Below are 18,949 nucleotides of genomic sequence, written 5' to 3'. Positions count from 1 at the left end.
GGATGGGTTCTTGCAACTATTGAGAGCCCGTTATGAGGAGGAGGAGGAGGACCCCTATGTGGAAGACGAGCTCAGAAACCTAATGCAGAGGGGGAAGCCTATCAGAGAGCATATCCGTGAATTCAGGAGAGTCATTGGGACACTGCCTCCCCTACCAGAGCGATTGCTGGTGTATTTTTTTAGAACAAGCCTAGATAAAAGAATTTCCCAAGTGACTGCCTATCGTGACATCCCAAACCGACTCGCTGAATGGTTCCGGGTAGCGATAAAAGTCGACAGAGGGCTGCGGGCGAGTGACACGTCAAAACCACCAGAGGGAAAGGAGAGAGGCCGACCAGACCAGGGGCCACTCAACAGACGAGAAACCCCAACATCACAGCCCTCCTACAGACCAACTGCCCCACGGAGCCCACTGAAATGCTACAGATGTGGGGGAAGCGGCCACATAGCAGCAAGATGTGGAACGCCTAGACCGGGACCAGCTCCACCGCCCAAAGCACGACCGGAACGAGGGCCCAAGCACGTCACCCACGTACCGCAGGAAGCTCCCCAAATCCCTGAGTTTTTCGCTCATCTGACCAAAACCAGAGGAATCCCAGATGAGGGAGATCAGTTCCCCGAACCCTATGACACGGAAGACGAAGGCGAGGATGACCCGATGGTGAGTGGACCCGTCCATCCTTTTCTTTTCCCCATACGCCTAACAGCCCCCAAAACAGGGGCCCAAGAGACTTTCCAAGCCCTAATAGACTCGGGTAGCACACGGTGCCTAATCAACCTACCCACAGTTCTAAAATTGGGAATCCGAGCTAAACAGCTCAACCAACCAATTCGCTTCGAGCAAGTTGATGGGTCCCTAGTGGGAGGAACGTACGCCACACACTTTTTTATTGAAAAAGTTTTCAAATACAAATTTTTTCCCCCTTTTTCCCCCCCCTCCCCCCCCCTCCCTAACCCCCCCTCCCCACCCTTCCCCCCCTGTGACTTCTTCGTAACAAAAAAAAAAACCCTAATTCATAACAGATTACTTGCTCCCTCCTCAAAATACTGACCTTTACTTACTAAAAGTATTATAAATCCCCCTTTATCCATACATCTCAGAAAAGAAGAAGAGAAAAAAACAAAACAAAAAACAAACACATTATACTATAACTATTATAAAATAACTTCTAATTTAGCATAATAGTGTTTTATATCTATACATTATTGCAACAATTCAAAACCACCTTCCACTTTAAAACTATACGATAAGTCCTACTTTAATAACATTTCAAAGCGGGCTCACCATAAAATCTAATTTAACATTTATTCCACTCTATCCATTTCCTCCACTCCCCTAAATGTATCACTTAAAAATCCCTTTTCTTAAACTAATCAATCTGTAGCTAGCTTATTCACCCACTGTCTTACAAATTTACCATACACAACAATTCTTGATATCTTTAATTCACTGCCCACACTACTTAAAAATATATATATATATATATTCCATTATATCTAAATAAAAAAAGAAAAGACAATAACTTTAAATTTATAGTCCATATAATATCTTCTTGAAGTCTTTCCACTGGATTGTTAGAACCAACATCCATAATGGGGTAACATAGCTTGCTGATGCAACAGTTTATTCAAGGTCTCCAATCATATCTGCCCCCATCAGTAGTAAACATCTTCTTATATATATAAAAGTAAAAACAACCACCCGAGTGACATTATAATTATATTCCATATAATAATAATTGTGGGTTTCATCAGGATTATTAATTTCCATCATCGTATTGGGTAACAACCCGATCTTCTGCATGTCCCAATGTGATTCTCTTGCCTTATAATTCAAAATAATTATAATATATTTATCAACACAAAAAGAAGTTTCAAAGTAGATAATTCAAAACCATCAATTTGAGGCTCTTTCCATGTCCCAAAATTACGGCAATGCAGAGATCTGCCACTATCCTCAGGATGATATTGACCAATGTGTCGCCTCCTCTATGTTTTCACATAATCATTCATATTTTAAAATCACTGGCTTCACTGTTGCTTGGATTAGAAATTTCTATTTTTGCACAACCTATTTCTTTTTTGTTTTCTTTTTGTGGGTTTGACTTCCATCCTAATTTTTTGTGTCTCGCGTTTCTTTTTTATCCCTTGTATATCCTCTAATTGGTTTCCATGCTTGTCCTTGCCTTGATAAGTCATCACATTAAAATCAGATGGCACTTCTCTCGAATTTGTAGATAATCCAGCTGGGGTATCCGATAAATCCAAAGGCAATTTATCTGGTACAGTCTCTGTCTTTAGTTCCAGCTCCTTCTGCTTATCCTGTATTATATCTGAAGACGTTAAATTCATTTTCAACCTATTTTGATAAAATTCTTCCGCTCTTTCAACAGTATTTAACTGGTATCTTTCTCCTTGATATCTCAATATAATACCAACTGGGACGTCCCACCGGAATTGAATATTTCTCCTTTTTAACTCAGACACCAGAAAGCCAAATTTCTTCCTTTCCATTAATATCTTAGGTGGGAGTTCCTTGTAAATCCAAATCTTTCTTCCATACAATTGCAAATTAGAATTGAAGGAATTTTGCACAATTTTATTCCTAATTTCTTTATCTGAAAAATAGATTACCACATCTCTAGGCAATTGCCTTTGCTTGGCAGTCCAGGAGTTTATTCGATAAGCTCTGTCAATCCTACAAAACACTTCCTCAGGTTGAATCTTTAAAATCCCAGCTAGAAATTCAGAAGATATTTTCCTTAAGTCATCTCTGTTATTTTCCTGCAAACCTCTAAGTCTTATTGCATATTCTGTAAAATTATATTGTATCTTTAGAACCTCTTTTTCAATCCTCTGTTGCAGAGTTTCTACATTACCAGACTTTTGATCAGCATCCATTTTAAATTTTTCTTCTGAACTATAATCCTGAATATTTAACAAATCATTTTCAATTTTTTGAATTCTATTGTCCAATTTGTCTTGAATTTCATCCATTTTTGACTCTAGTAAATTAGCATTTATTTCCAACCGAATCATGAATTCTGACATTTTTAAAATTTTTTGCTGCAAAAAGTCAAACTTGGATTTCACCAATTCCTTAGTTTCCTGCTTAAATTTTTCAAGTTGCTGATTCACAATCTCATCCCTTCTTTCAATCTCCTCTAAGAGAAATTCTATTATATTAAAATCAGGTTTCTGGGACTGAAGAGTTAAAACTTGTTCCTTTAAATTCTTAGTGGGGGAATCCCCCCCACCTATTTTTTTGTCTGACTTCACAAGCCTCAGTGCCATGTTTCCGCCTAAGCAGGCTTTGTTAGAAGAAAAAAAAAAACAAGACAAAAGACTTCCAGCCAGCAACAATCAGGCCTCCAGGGGAAAAAGAGAAAAACAAAAACAGGAGCGGAGTTTTGTCTACAAATGTAGCCAGTGGTATTTATTCCGCTACATTGTAATAATAAAAAACGGAAGAACTTTCCCTCTCAAACTCTTCTCCAGCCGCGGCAGACGCCATTTTAAAAAAAACCTTTTTTCCTCTTTCTCTTCCTCTATTCTCTTAAGTAATTTTTAAAAGATAAGTAAAATACTTGCGCTTCAGTATTACAGGTCCAGCTCACATTTTCTTTGAGTAATCTGTCAAATTCGCAGGCTTGCTTTTGACGCCTAGCTCTGCATTAGCAGAGGTCTCCCAAAGCCCGGAGCAGCGGCTGGGGATATGGGGCATCTCATCCGCTCCATCCCAAAAGTAAAAGAAAAACTTTTGGGACTCTGCAGAGAGTTCTACCCACCCCTGCCGGCTCTATCTCCGTTTCCTCATGGGAACGGAGTTTTTTCGAGCCGCCGTTCCGTTGTGAAGGCGGCTCTGACAGGCTATGGAAGCTGACGATCCCAAAGGAACGTCTGGCGGCGGCCAGCAGCAAACAGGAAGTCACGTACGCCACACACTTGACTGAACCCGTGAGACTAGAACTCGCAGATCACTGGGAGACAATCCGCTTCATAATAGCCCCCAAGATGACAGAACCAGTCATATTGGGACTCTCATGGCTCGACAAATGGGGCCCAATCATTTGGTGGCAAGAGGGAACCCGCAGGCTGAGGATAGCAAAGGGGCCCCAACCCCTGCCGCCCCGACCAGAAGAATTCCCTCCCACGCTGAAACCCCAAAGCAGCCCTCCACTACAGAAGAAAACACCACCAACACAAGGGTCCCTCCCAGAAGGTGCAGCAAAGCAATTGGCAGCCGCACCCACCACCGCTTGTAACGCAAACCAGATCCCAAGGGAGTACCAAGACCTTGCAGGGGTATTCAGCGAGGCCGAGTGTGACATTCTGCCCCCCCACCGCGAGACCGATTGTGCCATCGAGATTATCCCAGGAGCGAAACTACCCAAACCTAAAATGTATGCCATGACGCCCCGAGAAATGCAGGAAATGCGGGACTACATAGACAAAAACTTACAAAGGGGATTTATTGAGCCAGTGAAACCAAGGGTAGCGGCGCCGGTCATGTTCAAAGAGAAAAAGGACGGCTCCATGAGACTGGTGGTCGACTTTCGAAGTCTCAACGCTGTTTGCGTACACAACTTGTACCCCCTCCCCCTCATGAAAGACATGTTAGCCCACCTAGCTAAAGGGAAGGTTTTCACCAAACTAGACCTTCGAGAAGCTTATTACCGAGTACGCATAAGGGCAGGAGATGAATGGAAAACAGCATTCAACTGCCCCCTGGGTAGTTTCCAGTTTAAAGTAATGCCTTTTGGATTGCAAGGAGCCCCGGCAGTGTTCATGCAGTTAATAAACGAAGTCTTACATGAACACCTTTACAAAGGGGTCCTCGTCTACCTGGACGATATTCTTATCTACACGGAGACCATAGACGAACATATACCCCTCGTCCGCCAAGTACTGAAAAAACTACTACGGGCAAACCTATATGTCAAACTGCCAAAATGCGATTTCCACCAATCACGGCTAGACTACCTGGGCTACCGAGTATCAAATGAGGGGATAGAGATGGACCCAGCCAAGGTCCAATCAGTTCTACAATGGCAGCCCCCTCGCACCCGCAGACAACTGCAAAGTTTTCTAGGCTTTGCGAATTTCTACAGACAATTCATCCCCTCGTTCGCGAAGATTGCCAAACCTTTGACAGACCTCCTAAAGACAGGAAGCCCAGCGATGAAACCTCGCCTGGGACAACCCCTACAGTGGGACCTGACCTGCCAACAGGCATTTGAGACGCTAAAAGGACTGTTCGCGAAAGAACCTGTCTTAAAACACCCGGATCCAGAACAGCCTTTTGTCATCCAAGCAGACGCAAGTGATGTGGCAGTAGGAGCCGTGTTACTCCAAAAGAACAACCAAGGTGATCTACAACCCTGCGCCTACACCTCCCGCAAACTCACCGATACGGAGAGGCGATGGGCGGCATGGGAGAAGGAAGCATTTGCAGTAAGGTGGGCCTTGTTGACCTGGCGGCACCTTCTAGAGGGAGGCCAGAAACCATTTGAAGTCTGGACTGATCATAAAAACCTAGAGGCCCTAAAAACCCCACGAAAACTGTCACCCAGGCAAGTGCGGTGGGCACAATACTTCAATCGTTTCAATTTCGAGCTTAAGCACATCCCAGGTGGGAGAAATTTCCTGGCTGATGCCCTCTCCCGGATGCCCCAATACAACAGTGAGCGGGAGCAGGTAGTGAATGCCATCATCCCCTCCACCCAAGCTGCGGCCCAAGTGGTCACCAGACGGCAACGACGTGACCAGCAAGGCCAACTTGCAAGTGACTTAACTGCGAAATTAAAAAATGAAACGCTGACAGACCCCTGGTATCGGGACAATCAACATCTCTTGACAAAAAGAGATGAACTAGCATGGAGGGGGACAAAGCTCTATGTCCCACAGAGTTTACGCATCCTGATTCTCAAGAGGAGCCACGATGTTAAACCAGCAGGACACTTCGGGTTCCTAAAGACTCTGCACCTAGTACGAAGGCAGTTCTGGTGGCCACATATGAGAAAGGACGTAGACAGTTATGTAAAAAGCTGCACCATTTGTGCCACGATGAAGACAAGGCCAGGGTGCCCGCCTGGACTGTTGCAACCAGTAGCTGAGCCAACAAGACCATGGGAGGAGATTGCAATGGACTTTATAGTAGACCTACCGAGGAGCAGTGGAAATACAGTGATCTGGACTGTAATAGACTTATTCTCCAAACAGGCACACTTCATTCCTTGTAGTGGACTGCCTTCAGCCCGTCAGTTATCCAAACTGTTCCTGAAACACATTTACCGCCTACATGGAGTCCCCAGGAGAATCATTTCCGACAGAGGGGTCCAGTTCACAGCAAAGTTCTGGAGGGAGTTTCTACGATCCATAGGTTCATCCCAAGGACTCAGCTCAGCATTTCACCCGAGCACCAATGGGGGGGCAGAAAGACTGAACGCTATGATAGAACAGTATCTAAGATGCTACGTCGACTACCAGCAGTCCAATTGGGCAGACCTCCTATCTTTTGCGGAGGTTGCATATAATAATGCTGTCCACAGCAGCACGGGGCTAACCCCGTTCAAAATAGTGAGTGGCATGGATTTTGTTCCCATGCCAGAATATCCGAGGGAGCCCCCTTCCTCAGTCAGTTTGACCGACTGGATGGCAATGTTGAGACAAACTTGGGAAAATGTTAAGAGGGCGCTGGCAAAGGCGGCTCAATCTTATAAGGAACAAGCAGACAAGCACCGAACTCCCCAAAGACCATTTCAGCTGGGAGAGAAAGTTTACCTCTCCACCAAGTACTTGAGACTTAGACTCCCAAGCAGGAAATTGGGCCCAAAATTCATAGGACCATTTCCTATAATAAAAATAATCAACCCCGTTACAGTGCAATTGCAGTTGCCACGGCTTTTGGGGAAAATTCACCCCGTTTTTCACAGTAGCCTTCTAAAACCTGTAGTGGGGTCTACTTTAAGGCCAACTCCACGTGAACCCCCTGGGCCCCTGGTTGTTGGGGGCCAAACGCACTACGAGGTGCAGCGGATTCTTGATTCAAGATGGCACAGGGGGCGCCTCCAGTACTTAATTAAATGGAAGGGTTACCCATTGTCAGAGGCTTCCTGGGTGAAGAGCGCAAACATCCAAGCTGATCGCCTTATAGCAAAATTCCATGCAGACCACCCGGGAAAGCCGGGAGGGGGGGGGTGCACAGCTGGGGAGGGGCTGATGAGACTAATCTTGTTGTGTTTTTCCTATGGGATAGGTGATGTCGCAGAAGTGAAGGGAGAGGGGCCGGATGTCAGCGTTCCAAATTAGGCTCTCTTCCAGTGCTGACATAACAAGATGAACTTTTACCTAGTTTTGTATGCACAGATAGTGTTTCCTGGGAGACGAGGGTGGGGGCTACATTCCTGTGAAAAGAACGTGCCGGGAGGTAGAGATGGATCTGCATGATGGCCAATGGGACATTGGGGTTGGAGAGCGGAAGAGGAGGGGGTTGGAAGGAGGGGCCAGTTGGGCTGCAATTAGAATCAGGAATGTCGGCTATTTCTGTTCTTAATAAAAAGTGATTTATTAGAGACTCTGCGCTTGATAATGGAACTTATTTAAGACAGAACCGAAACCTGACAGAGACGTCCAGACGGTAGTGACAAATAAAAGGTGTCGGGGTAGACCAGGTCGCAGCCTTGCAGACCTCTTCTAGTGATGCTTGAGTCGCCCATGCGGCAGAAGTGGCCGCACTCCTGGTAGAATGCGCGGTCACGTGGCGAGGGACCCTCAGGGACTGCGACTCATAGGCAGAGGAAATAGTGGCTCTGATCCAATGCCCCAGCGTCGGAGTGGAAACCTTGGAACCCATGGTACCAGGTTGAAATGAGACGAATAAGGCGTCCGTGCGACGAAAGGAAGCCATGCGCACGATGTAAACCTTCAAGGCCCTGCGCACGTCCAGAGTATGCCAACTCTTTTCGAGCTGATGAACCGGCTTCGTGCAGAAAGAAGGTAAGACAAGTTCTTGGGTATGATGAAAAACAGAGTTAATTTTGGGAAGAAAAGCGGGATCTGGTTGGTGGACTACCTTGTCAAGATGGAACACACACAACTCACGGCGGACCGACAGGGCGGCCATTTCAGAAATACAACGAGCAGAAGTGACTGTGACCAGGAACGCCACCTTAAGGGAGAGATGACGAAGGGAAACCTCCCGGAGGGGCTCAAAGGGAGCTTTGGTAAGCACCACCAAAACCTTGTTGAGGTCCCAGGTAGGGAAATGGTGGATGACTGGTGGTCACAGATTGGTGGCTCCTCATAGAAACTTACGCACCAAGGGGTCCTTGGTAACGGTGGAGGGAGAGTCACAGGCTAAGACAGAAGAAATAGCTGCCACCTGACGTTTCAGGGTGGAAGGAGCGAGGCCAGCGTCGAACCCATCTTGTAGGAAGCCGATAATGTGTGCCACCGAAGGAGATGTGGGGATCACCTCCCGATTGATGCACCACAGGGAAAAAGCGCGCCACGTAGCCTCATAAATGCAGAGAGTAGATGCCCGCCGAGCGGCCTGAATGGTCAGAATGGCTCTAGGCAGAATGTTGGCCCTGGTCAACAGCTCCCGCTCAGTCTCCAGATGGTTAATTGCAACCACTGGGGCTCGGGGTGGGTCAGGTCTCCTTGGAGGAGGCATATTTGGTCATCGGGAATCCTCCAAGGGGGCGCCACTGATAGGGAGATCAGGTCTGAGAACCAAGGCCTCCTGGGCCAATGCGGGGCAATCAGGATCAGTTCCGCTTTTTCTTGCAGCAATTTGTGTAGAACTTTGGCAATGAGGGCCAGGGGAGGGAAGGCATAGAGTAGCAGGCCTTGGGGCCAGGGAACTAGGAGAGCATCTACCGCTTCCGCACCGGGAGACGAGTACCTAGAAAAGAAATGTGGTACCTGATGATTGACGTGAGAGGCGAAAAGGTCTACTACTGGGAATCCAAAACAAAGAGAGAGGTCACGAAAAAGCTGCGGGTGAAGATTCCATTTGGCGTGGTCCACGAGATGACGACTGAGGGAATCTGCCAGAATATTCAACTTCCCGGAAATGTGGGATGCCCACAAGGATGCCAGGTGGTCCTCCGCCCAGAGCCCTAGGCAAAGGGCTTCATAGAAGAGGGACTTTGAATGAGTACCACCCTGTCTGTTAATATGAGCCTTGGCGGAAGTATTGTCAGTACGCACAAGGACATGTAGGCCGTCAAGCAAGCGGCGGAAATGAAGCAATGCAAAATAAATCGCTCGTAACTCCAACTGGTTAATATTGAACTGCCTCTCCTGTTCAGACCAGTGACCCTGGACCATATGGGTGTCTAGGTGTGCACCCCAACCAGAAAGACTAGCATCAGTGGTGAGCACTAGCCTGGGTGGTTCCCTAAAACCACTGCCCTTGGAAATGGAGGGCGAGGCCCACCACGCCAAGGATTCCAGGACCTCAGAGGGTAGGGAAACCTTCGCTAGGGAGGTGACGGAAAGGGACCATTGAAAAGGGAGGAGAAACCATTGTAACTGTTGACTATGGAGATGGGACCAGGGAACAATGCCAAAAGTAGACACCATTTTACCTAATAACCGGGAGAGGGTGATTAGTGGGACGGAACGGTCTTTAATACACCTAGAAGCCAGGGCAGCTAAGCTGGACTGGCGTGCAGGAGAGAGGGAGACCTGAAATAAGGAGGTATCTATGATAGAGCCCAGGTGTAGGATACGGGTGGATGGGGACAAGGAATTCTTGGACCAGTTAATGAGAAACCCATGAGCTTGAAGCAACTGAATAGATGTACTAACCTCGAGATGGGCTTGGGACTGAGAAGCAGAGAGGATGAGGATATCATCCAAATAAAAAAGAATGCGAATGGGTAAGGACCTAATGTGGGCAATGAGGGCTGCCATCAGCTTAGTAAAAACTCTAGGGGCCGAGGAGAGGCCAAATGGGAGGGCCCTATATTGGTAATGATGGCCTCTATAATAAAAACGTAGGAATTTATGGTGGGCAGGAAAAATGGGTACATGTAAATAGGCCTCAGTTAGGTCAACTGATGATAGAAAATCTCCCTCCCAGATGCATTCCAAAATAGACTGGAGGGAGTGCATCTTGAACCGGCGATAGGTTATGTACCGGTTCAAGGATTTCAAATCTAAAATTGCCCTCCATCCGCCCAAGGACTTAGGGACCAAAAATAAATGGGAGTAAAATCCCAACCTATGTTGGGCAGGAGGGACCGCCTCAATGGCCTTGATGTCTAATAAGTGGGAAATGGCTGAAGCCATACGCTGACGATATGCCAGGTCTCGAGACAGGGAACAGGGAACAAAAACCCTCGGGGGAATGGCACAGAATTCCAGGGTTAGGCCTTCCCTAATCGTATTGCGCACCCAGAGGTCAGAAGTAGTGGAATCCCAGCAGTTGGAAAAGAACGAGAGACGTCCCCCAACGTGGGAATCCGGGGGCATACTAACGAGACCTGCGGAAGGGACTGTCACTGCGTTTTTTTATTTACCAGCTGAGCTCATCATTTCTGGACTATCAGACCTTCCGTACCTTGCCAAGAATTGTTATCAAAAGCTACTACGCATGTCCATCCACCCACATTCCTTCACACACTCTTTCCTTTGTTCTCTTGCCACGGGTGCCAGTTGCTGAGAAAGGAGCCGGCACGAATTATTTCAAAATGTAACAATTACTTTTCTTAGTTAGTGAGGTGTTTTATTTTCTTTATAACAAATAAATGAGTTTTATTAGAGAACTTTTTCTTCGGGTTTTATTTCAGAATATTGCAACTTGGATAAGCCACGACCCATCCTCTAATTAAATCAGGGTGATTGTCCCAGAGCCAAACATGGGATTAATCAATGCCCTGACATCTGGTAGCAGACGGACGGTTGATTTATGGCTTTTCCCTTGTTTTGTTATTTCTGATAAGAGCGCATAGGCAATTAGTTTTTAGCTACTGAGGTACGCTAATTATTTTTGCTAAGATGCCGAAACAGAAGAAAAAGAAAAAAATGAAGCCCAGAGCTTTATCCTCTTCGGATGAAGAGCAGGAGATAGAAATGCCCTCAAGATTCCAGTCTCTTGCTACAGCTACGCAACTGGGACAAGAAGGTGCCATGGGTGAGGAAGATCTGAAAATGCTTTCGGAAACACATCAAAGGAGAGATATCAGAACAGCTGCTTTTGAAGATAATGAATTGCGACTGAGGTCGGTAGCCTTTTCTTCTCAATTTGAATGCTATGAATCTATCCTCCCAGAGCCCACAGATTACAATGTGCTTGGTGCTAGGCCAAGAAAGTTTCCACAAACTGCCGAGCATTCTTCCTCACATATAGAGAGAGAAGTAATTTACTATCCTCCTCAAGGCCCTGAAATCACCCAGCGTGAGATGGCCATCAAATCCTACCGTGAGCATGTAAAATATTATGAAAATGAACTGTCTCGATTTAAGAGAGATTTGTTTATGCTGGAACAAGAAAAGGCAGAGCCCTGTGACTTAAGATTTTCAAAAAGCGCCATCTTGTCTTCTTCCTCAGAGCCAAAGACACACCCCCTGGTGGATTCTGTGTCAGGCCAATTAAGACAAAGAGCACTGCATACATCACATGAAAGTCTCCCTGATCAAGTTACACATAAACCTGCCACGCAGTCATTTCTTGTAACTGGGCTGCCCGAAGCTAAAGGTGCAGCACCATCTGCGGGCGAAAGTAATTTACTACAGGAAGCTGAAACAGAACGAAGCTTAGATGAACACTTTGAATTATTGCAGCAGAGGCTAGCAAACATGTTGTTCGCTCGTTCAAATGTTCAAGCTGAAATGCCACAAGTGTTTCCACAGGCCCAAACTCCAACACCCCCTGGTGGTGCTGGTGTCTTTTTAGATGGAACCAGAGCTGTGGAGTCGGGAGATAAATGTTCCGACTCCGACTCCGACTCCGACTCCTCAGTTTTTTGTACTTCCGACTCCGACTCCGACTCCTCTGTATTAATATGCGAATGTATTTTATACATTCCTTGAAGGAAAGAAAGGCAACATACATGTCATTACCACAGGACTACTGGCTGGGAAGCCAACAGTCTACTGTATTGAACAGTTTAAGCAAAAGACAAACACAATGAAAACAACAAAGTTTTATTAATTTTTTTTTATTAATTTAATTAATCAAGTTGCTGGATAGTAGCAGCAGGCATAAACATCAGGAACAGGAACTTTACCAGTTCAAAAATACAAACCACATTATTTGGTTGTTTTAGAACAAAAACAAAGCTTATCTATATGAACCAAAAACAAAATCTGTAAAACCTAGAAATGGTTTATATTAATCTTGAAATGTAGTTATAGGCTTAGCAAATGCAAATCAATTCAATGTAGAGTTCTAAGGAAGAGAATTGCCTCTGCCAGATCCTCTTTCATAGAGGCTCTTAAGTCAGACTTTATTATTTTTAGGGCTGAAAATAATCTTTCGACACTGACTTGGGTGGGTGGCATTGCAGTAACTATTCTGGCCACATCACTAACGATCTCTGGATAAACAAGGATGGCTTCTTCAACAGTAAGTTTTGATGAGCGATCATACTTTTCAACTTCTTTTAGTGCTTTATAAAACTCCTGTTGGAATTTTTTTATTTGGACATTTACTGGTTCTGTAACGCTTATGCGACGTCGCTTTCCTTTAGCAACTTCCATTTTGTCTAAGAAGGAATCAAAGTCTAATTCTTCGTTTGAAGAAGATGATTCTGAGTTACCACTATTGCTTAAAAGAACTCCATCCTCCTGTGGAGGTATTTCAGGTCGTAATCCCTTCATGCGAACTGCTACATCATAGAGGGCCTTTTTCCCAGTAGCAATCTGTTTACTGTTCAATAAAAGTCGGCTCATTGGGTCGACATAAATAGCCGCTAACAAGATTTCATTTTCCAGCAAAAGACTCTCTCTTTTCATCATTGAAGATGCAATGCCCTCAGCTATTAACCCTCCATTTTTGTTCAGGCGATATAACAGGCTCTTCCATTCCAAGAGGAATTTACCCGGGGTTAGATCATCACATTGCAACCTCTTGGTGACAGTGAAGGGGTGAGAAAGAAGGTTCTCCAGCTCTTTTGTTTGTGTCCACTGGCTTGCAGTTAATGCAAGATTTTCATTGTCCATTTCTTCTATGAAGTCTTTAAGTTCAAGCAAACGCTTCACCATTAAATAAGTGCTTCCCCAGCGAGTTGTTTGATCCAAAATGGCTCCTTTTCCTGCACGTCTTTTCAAAATTGCATCTGTTTTTGGGGCCCTGGCTGCAACAGTTACTTGCCGTAATTTGCCAATTAATGTAGCTGCATGGCGATCTTTTAATCCATCTCTTATGGCAAGTTGCAGTGTATGAACAGCACATCGCATATGATGAATAGTAGCAAGCTTCAATGCTTCTTCAACAAAGTTGTCTAAAAAAATGTCAGCATTCTCTTCAGTTTCTAAACTTTCTCTAATACTTGCAGAGCTGTCTTCCTCTAAGTCTAATATCTGTTTGATACCTTCTTCATCTGCCTTCATCTTCTCAATTGTGCTCAACATGTTAGAAGCGTTATCTGTCACAACACATAAAATCTGTTCCTTTTTAATTTCAAAATCTTCTAGAACACCCTCCACTAACTTCTGAAGGTAATCACTGGTGTGATGTGCCTGAGTGTCCTTTACTCCGAGGGTCCGTGTTATTGTTTTGTTATTTTCATCCACAAATCTAACATTAATAGCGAAATAATTGACTCTGTGACGTGTGCATGCATCCATTTTAAGGAAGACAAAACGTCCTTTCATAACTTTATGTTAGCAGTCTTTTTGCCATTGTTTAGGATGCCTCCGGAGTCGGAGTCGGAGTCGGTGCATTGTTTGCCGACTCCGACTCCGACTCCAGGTACCCAAAATTTCCTCCGACTCCGACTCCTCGACTCCGACTCCGACTCCGACTCCACAGCACTGGATGGAACACAACCACGCTTAATGCAGCAAAGGCAAATGACTGCATCTCCAGCAGGTCATGCCAATATTGCAGCTCAAGCACAAATGGCAGCTGGAATACAGCAGATTCCAATCCAACAGCAGCTACAAATGCCTGCATATGTGCCACAGCCACAAGTGCAAATAGGGCCACCTCCTGGTCCACCTCCAATGGCACAACCAAGACCATTTTTAGGTCCACAACAGGCACAGCAAATACCACAGGCATTCCTGCCAGCACAGCCAGCATACCAAATGCAGGCTCCTTACCAGGCATTTCCTGTCTCTCCACTAACTGGTGAGTCAAAACTAAAAATGTCAGGACATAATTATAAAGCCTGGGTCAGTGAGATTACACTATTGCTTCTTAGAGAAGGCACTCACTGCATGATTTTTAACCCTCCTGCACAACCTTGGAATTTTGCAATACGAGACTTAGAGATTAGAGCTCGTACAACATTATTGATGTCCATGGATACTGAACTGCAGGTCACTTTTCCACCAAATACAACAGCCCGTCAAATTTGGGCTGAATTGGAAAATTGCTACAGGCCTGTCTCAATTGAATCTTCATGTTTACTCATGTCTGAACTCCACGGTTCGAGATTGAAACCCGGTGAACAAATTGGAGGGCATTTGACCAAACTGAAAGGAATCAGAACAGAATTGAGAGAAAGAGGTCATAACATTGAAGATATTCAAATGATCAGCATCATTATTAACTCTTTGAATTATGAATGGAAAGATGCTGTTACAAAAATTAACCAAGTCCCAATTGCTCAACGCACAGTGGACAATGTCTGTAGACTTTTAATTGAAGAAGAGGCATTCATGTTGGCCACGCCACATTTGAGAGGACCACCCGCATCAAGAGCTCCAGCTAGGCGCCCCTTCCGAGGAAGAGCCTACGCTCCAAGGATGCCGAGATGCAACACCTGCAATCGTGTGGGACATGCCACCCGGGATTGTCCCCAACGAGTTCCAGCTCCTGTCACGTACCAGCCCAGAGGAACAGAGTCCAGAGGCAGAGGCAGAGGCGGAAGACAAGGTCGTCGTGGTCCCCGGTGTGATCCACAAACTCCACTCGCCACATTGGCTTTAACCAATGATCCACAACCTCAACCAGAGTACGACAGACGACTCCTGTGGACTTTGGACAGTGGTGCAGTTTTGCATGTTACCTACAGAAAGGAACTTTTCACAGAAATGCACGAGCCTGAACCAGAACTACGTGAACTTTATTCTTTTTCAAATCATCCTTCTCAGGTCAAAGGAAAAGGAACTGTTTATGTTGAAGAGCTCGATGCATTCATTCCTGATGTTTATTACATACCAACAGCAACCAGTAATTTGCTTAGTCAGAGTCACTTGTCTAGAGCATTAAAATTCCAGGTTCACCACCTTGAAAATGCAAGTTACATAGTTAAAGATGGAGATATTGTTGCTGGAACCATATTAATTGGTGGTGTTTATTACTTAAAGCCAAAGCCTAAACCACAAACACAGGCAAGTATACAAACTCCAAAAAGGGAGAGCACAGACCCAGAGAGAGATGCTCCAGAGAGAGATCCTGTTGCTACCCCTAAGGCTCCTAAAGCCAACAAAAATAGAATTGGTAAACAGGTTGCTCAGAGCAAGCCTAAGGTTCCGCATAAAAATGTTAATGTTGAGAATTCACTAACAGGTAAATCTTTGCATTCTAGGTGTATCCACAAATGGCATAGAAGATTGGGGCATGCCAGTTTCCGTGTTCTTAGGAAGATGCCGGAGTTCACAAAAGGTTTGAATCTAAAGGGATGTAAGGTGTTTTTGGATTGTGCTGTATGCAAAAAGGCCAAATCCAAAGCAGCAGCCATTCCCAAACGTGCTACACGCCTGTCAACACGCATTTTTGATTTGGTTCACATTGACATAGTTGGTCCTTTCCCGCCATCATTTGGTGGTAGAAAATATTTTCTAACAATTGTTGATAATTACTCTAGATATGGATATGTATATCCTATGAAAGAAAAATCAGAGACTTTTCAGATCTTTAAAGACTTTGCAGCCCTTGTTTCTACCCAACACCAAGTTCGCATCGCCAGAATCCAGAGTGATCGTGGTGCCGAATTCATGTCTCAGCGTTTCCAGGACTGGATGCGTAAGAATGGAATTATTCATCAGACGTCGGCCCCTTACACACCGGCTCATAATGGAGTCGCAGAACGAAGACAAGGGGTACTGCAAACCATGATGCGTTGTCTCCTAGAAGACGCCAACCTTGGTAAGATATACTGGGGTGAAGCTATCAAATATGCAAATTACATTGTCAACCGTACTTGGAGCAGTGTAATAAATCAGACTCCTTTCTTCATGTTGTATGGCTACAAACCCAATCTTAAAAACATCCATATTTTTGGTTCATATGCTATGGTGAACATTCCCTTAGCTCAAAGAAGAAAAGGAAGTCCAGCAGCAAAGAGACTGAGATTTATGGGCATTGATGATAATTCAAAATGGAGCAAATTTATTGACTCTAAACATGTAATTGTGATTTCCCAATCTGCTAATTTTGAGGAAGATTATCCACTTAAGATAAGGGAAGTCAGCAGTGCAATGACTCAACAGTACAATTAGGATAATTGCAGTCAGCAGTCAGTCAGCAGTCAGTTACAATGACTCATCAGTACAATTACTCAACATTACATCTTAAAGTTACAGAATACAGTTAAAGTTATAGCATACATATATTGCCTGGATAACCCGTTAGGCTTATACCATATCCTAACAGTGAACATTCCCTTAGCTCAAAGAAGAAAAGGAGGTCCAGCAGCAAAGAGACTGAGATTTATGGGTATTGATGATAACTCAAAGTGGAGCAAATTTATTGACTCTAAACATGTAATTGTGATTTCCCAATCTGCTAATTTTGAGGAAGATGTTGACTCGTCCAGGATTCATTCCAGTGATCCTGGAGTTTATTTCCCTAGAGATGATACTGCTGATGCCACACAGCCTGATGATCAAGATTCCACTAGTTCTTCTCAACCTGATGTTCCATCTTCACAAGCCGCAGATGCTGACGCTAGCGACGAATGTGAGGACGAGGACGAAGCAGAAGAAGACTGGACAGTTGTTCCGAGACGTTCCAAGAGGGCCACAAAAGGGATCCCTCCACAACGATATTCTTGGCAACTGACAAAAGCACCCTTGCCTTTGATTTGCAATGTTACACTTCCACCTGATAATTTCACACAAATCAAGCAGCTCCCTAATTCAGAGCAAGACAAATGGTATGATGCAATGCAGGTTGAAATGGACAGTCTAAAGAAACTTAAGGTATTTACACCTGCAAAACCTCCAGCAAACAAAAATGTCATTGGCACTCGATGGGTCTACAGAATCAAAAAGAAACCAAATGGTGAGTCACTGTACAAGGCCAGACTTGTAGCTCAGGGTTTCACTCAACGTTATCCTGAGGACTACACAAATACCTACTCACCGACAGTTCGAACTGAGAGTGTAAAAATTGCTTTAGCAACTGCAACTATCCTTGGTTTAGAAGTTTTCCAGTTTGATGTTGACACGGCTTATCTACATGCAGACCTAGACGAAGAGATCTACGTGAGAAGTCCTCCAGGATTCCAACAGCAAGAAGAGGATACCTGGTTCCTAAACAAAAGTCTTTATGGTCTGAAACAATCTGGTTTAATGTGGTACTTATGTCTTACTGACAAACTAAATTCAATGGGCTTTATTAAGTCCGAAACTGATGAGTGCGTGTTCACAAAAAGATCTAACAATGCATATGAGATAGTTCTTGTTTATGTTGATGATATTGTTTATATTGGTCCAAATAAGCAAATGAGTGAGATTTTTGCCAAAGCTTTGCAGAGATATTTCACATTGAAATCATTAGGTCACATTAGCACTTATTTAGGTGTTCAGATTGAAAAAACACAGAAGGGATTTAGTCTTTCACAAGAGGATAAAATTGAACAAATTTTGCATCATTGCAACATGAAAGATGCTAACACAACAAAGACATCCATGCAAACAGAGTTTCACAACTTGACACAAGAAGCAAGTCCTGAGTTTGAGGATCAAACACTTTATCGTTCAATCATTGGGTCACTATTGTACATTAGTAGTTGGACCAGACCCGACATTGCACTTAGTGTTAATCTCTTATCTCGACACGTAGGTAAGGCATAACAGTTTCATTGGACATGTATTAAGAAATTATTGAGATACCTAAAATACACCAAACATTTGAAGTTATTGTTAGAACCAACACATACTGATTATGCAGAATTAAGTTGTTATGCAGATTCTGATTGGGCAAGTCATAAGAAATCACGTAAAAGTACTTCAGGTTATATGATGTTCTTAAATGGATGTCCTGTTTATTGGCAAGTGTGTAAACAGAACTTTGTTTCTTGTTCATCCACTGAAGTTGAATATGCTTGTGTTTCAGATGCATGTAATTCTCTAACTTGGTTTGATGCTTTAGTCACAGATATCTGGACACACCCGATCCGACCGATCACTGTGATGGAGGACAATGAATCGGTGGTTTATATTTCTGAATCACATTTTACAGGTTCTAGGTCCAGACACATTGACATCCGTTATCAAAATATAAAACATTTAGTGAAAAAAGGTTTTGTCAAAATGCAATATGTATCTACACATGATCAAATTGCTGATATGCTCAACAAACCACTCCCAGCAGCTCAACACGAGTATCTGCGTAAGAAGATGTGCCTTATTTGATGATGTACTGATATTCGCTCAACTGGCAAAGAAGGCGATTGTCACTGCGTTTTTTTTATTTACCAGCTGAGCTCATCATTTCTGGACTATCAGACCTTCCATACCTTGCCAAGAATTGTTATCAAACGCTACTACACATGTCCATCCACCCACATTCCTTCACACACTCTTTCCTTTGTTCTCT

General features: G+C 44.2%; 1 protein-coding gene across 1 annotated transcript; it reads left to right on the top strand.

The window, feature by feature from the left end:
• Positions 1-11,010: 11,010 nt before the first annotated feature.
• Positions 11,011-14,979, top strand: LOC139317446 (uncharacterized; the record flags this gene model as incomplete). Its single annotated transcript, XM_070944508.1, has 2 exons — positions 11,011-11,904; positions 13,990-14,979. Coding segments are annotated over exons 1-2 (1,884 nt in total), but the record flags the coding sequence as incomplete, so codon positions are not given.
• Between the last annotated feature and the right edge of the window lie 3,970 nt (positions 14,980-18,949).

The sequence above is a fragment of the Pituophis catenifer genome, unplaced genomic scaffold (genome assembly GCF_029215685.1).
Source record: "Pituophis catenifer annectens isolate HBS135680 unplaced genomic scaffold, rPitCat1.0.hap2 SCAF_5, whole genome shotgun sequence".
In the NCBI taxonomy this organism is placed as follows: Eukaryota; Metazoa; Chordata; class Lepidosauria; order Squamata; family Colubridae; genus Pituophis; species Pituophis catenifer.
The sequence above is the reverse complement of the archived record's forward strand: the minus strand, read 5'-3'. Positions and strand labels throughout refer to the sequence as shown.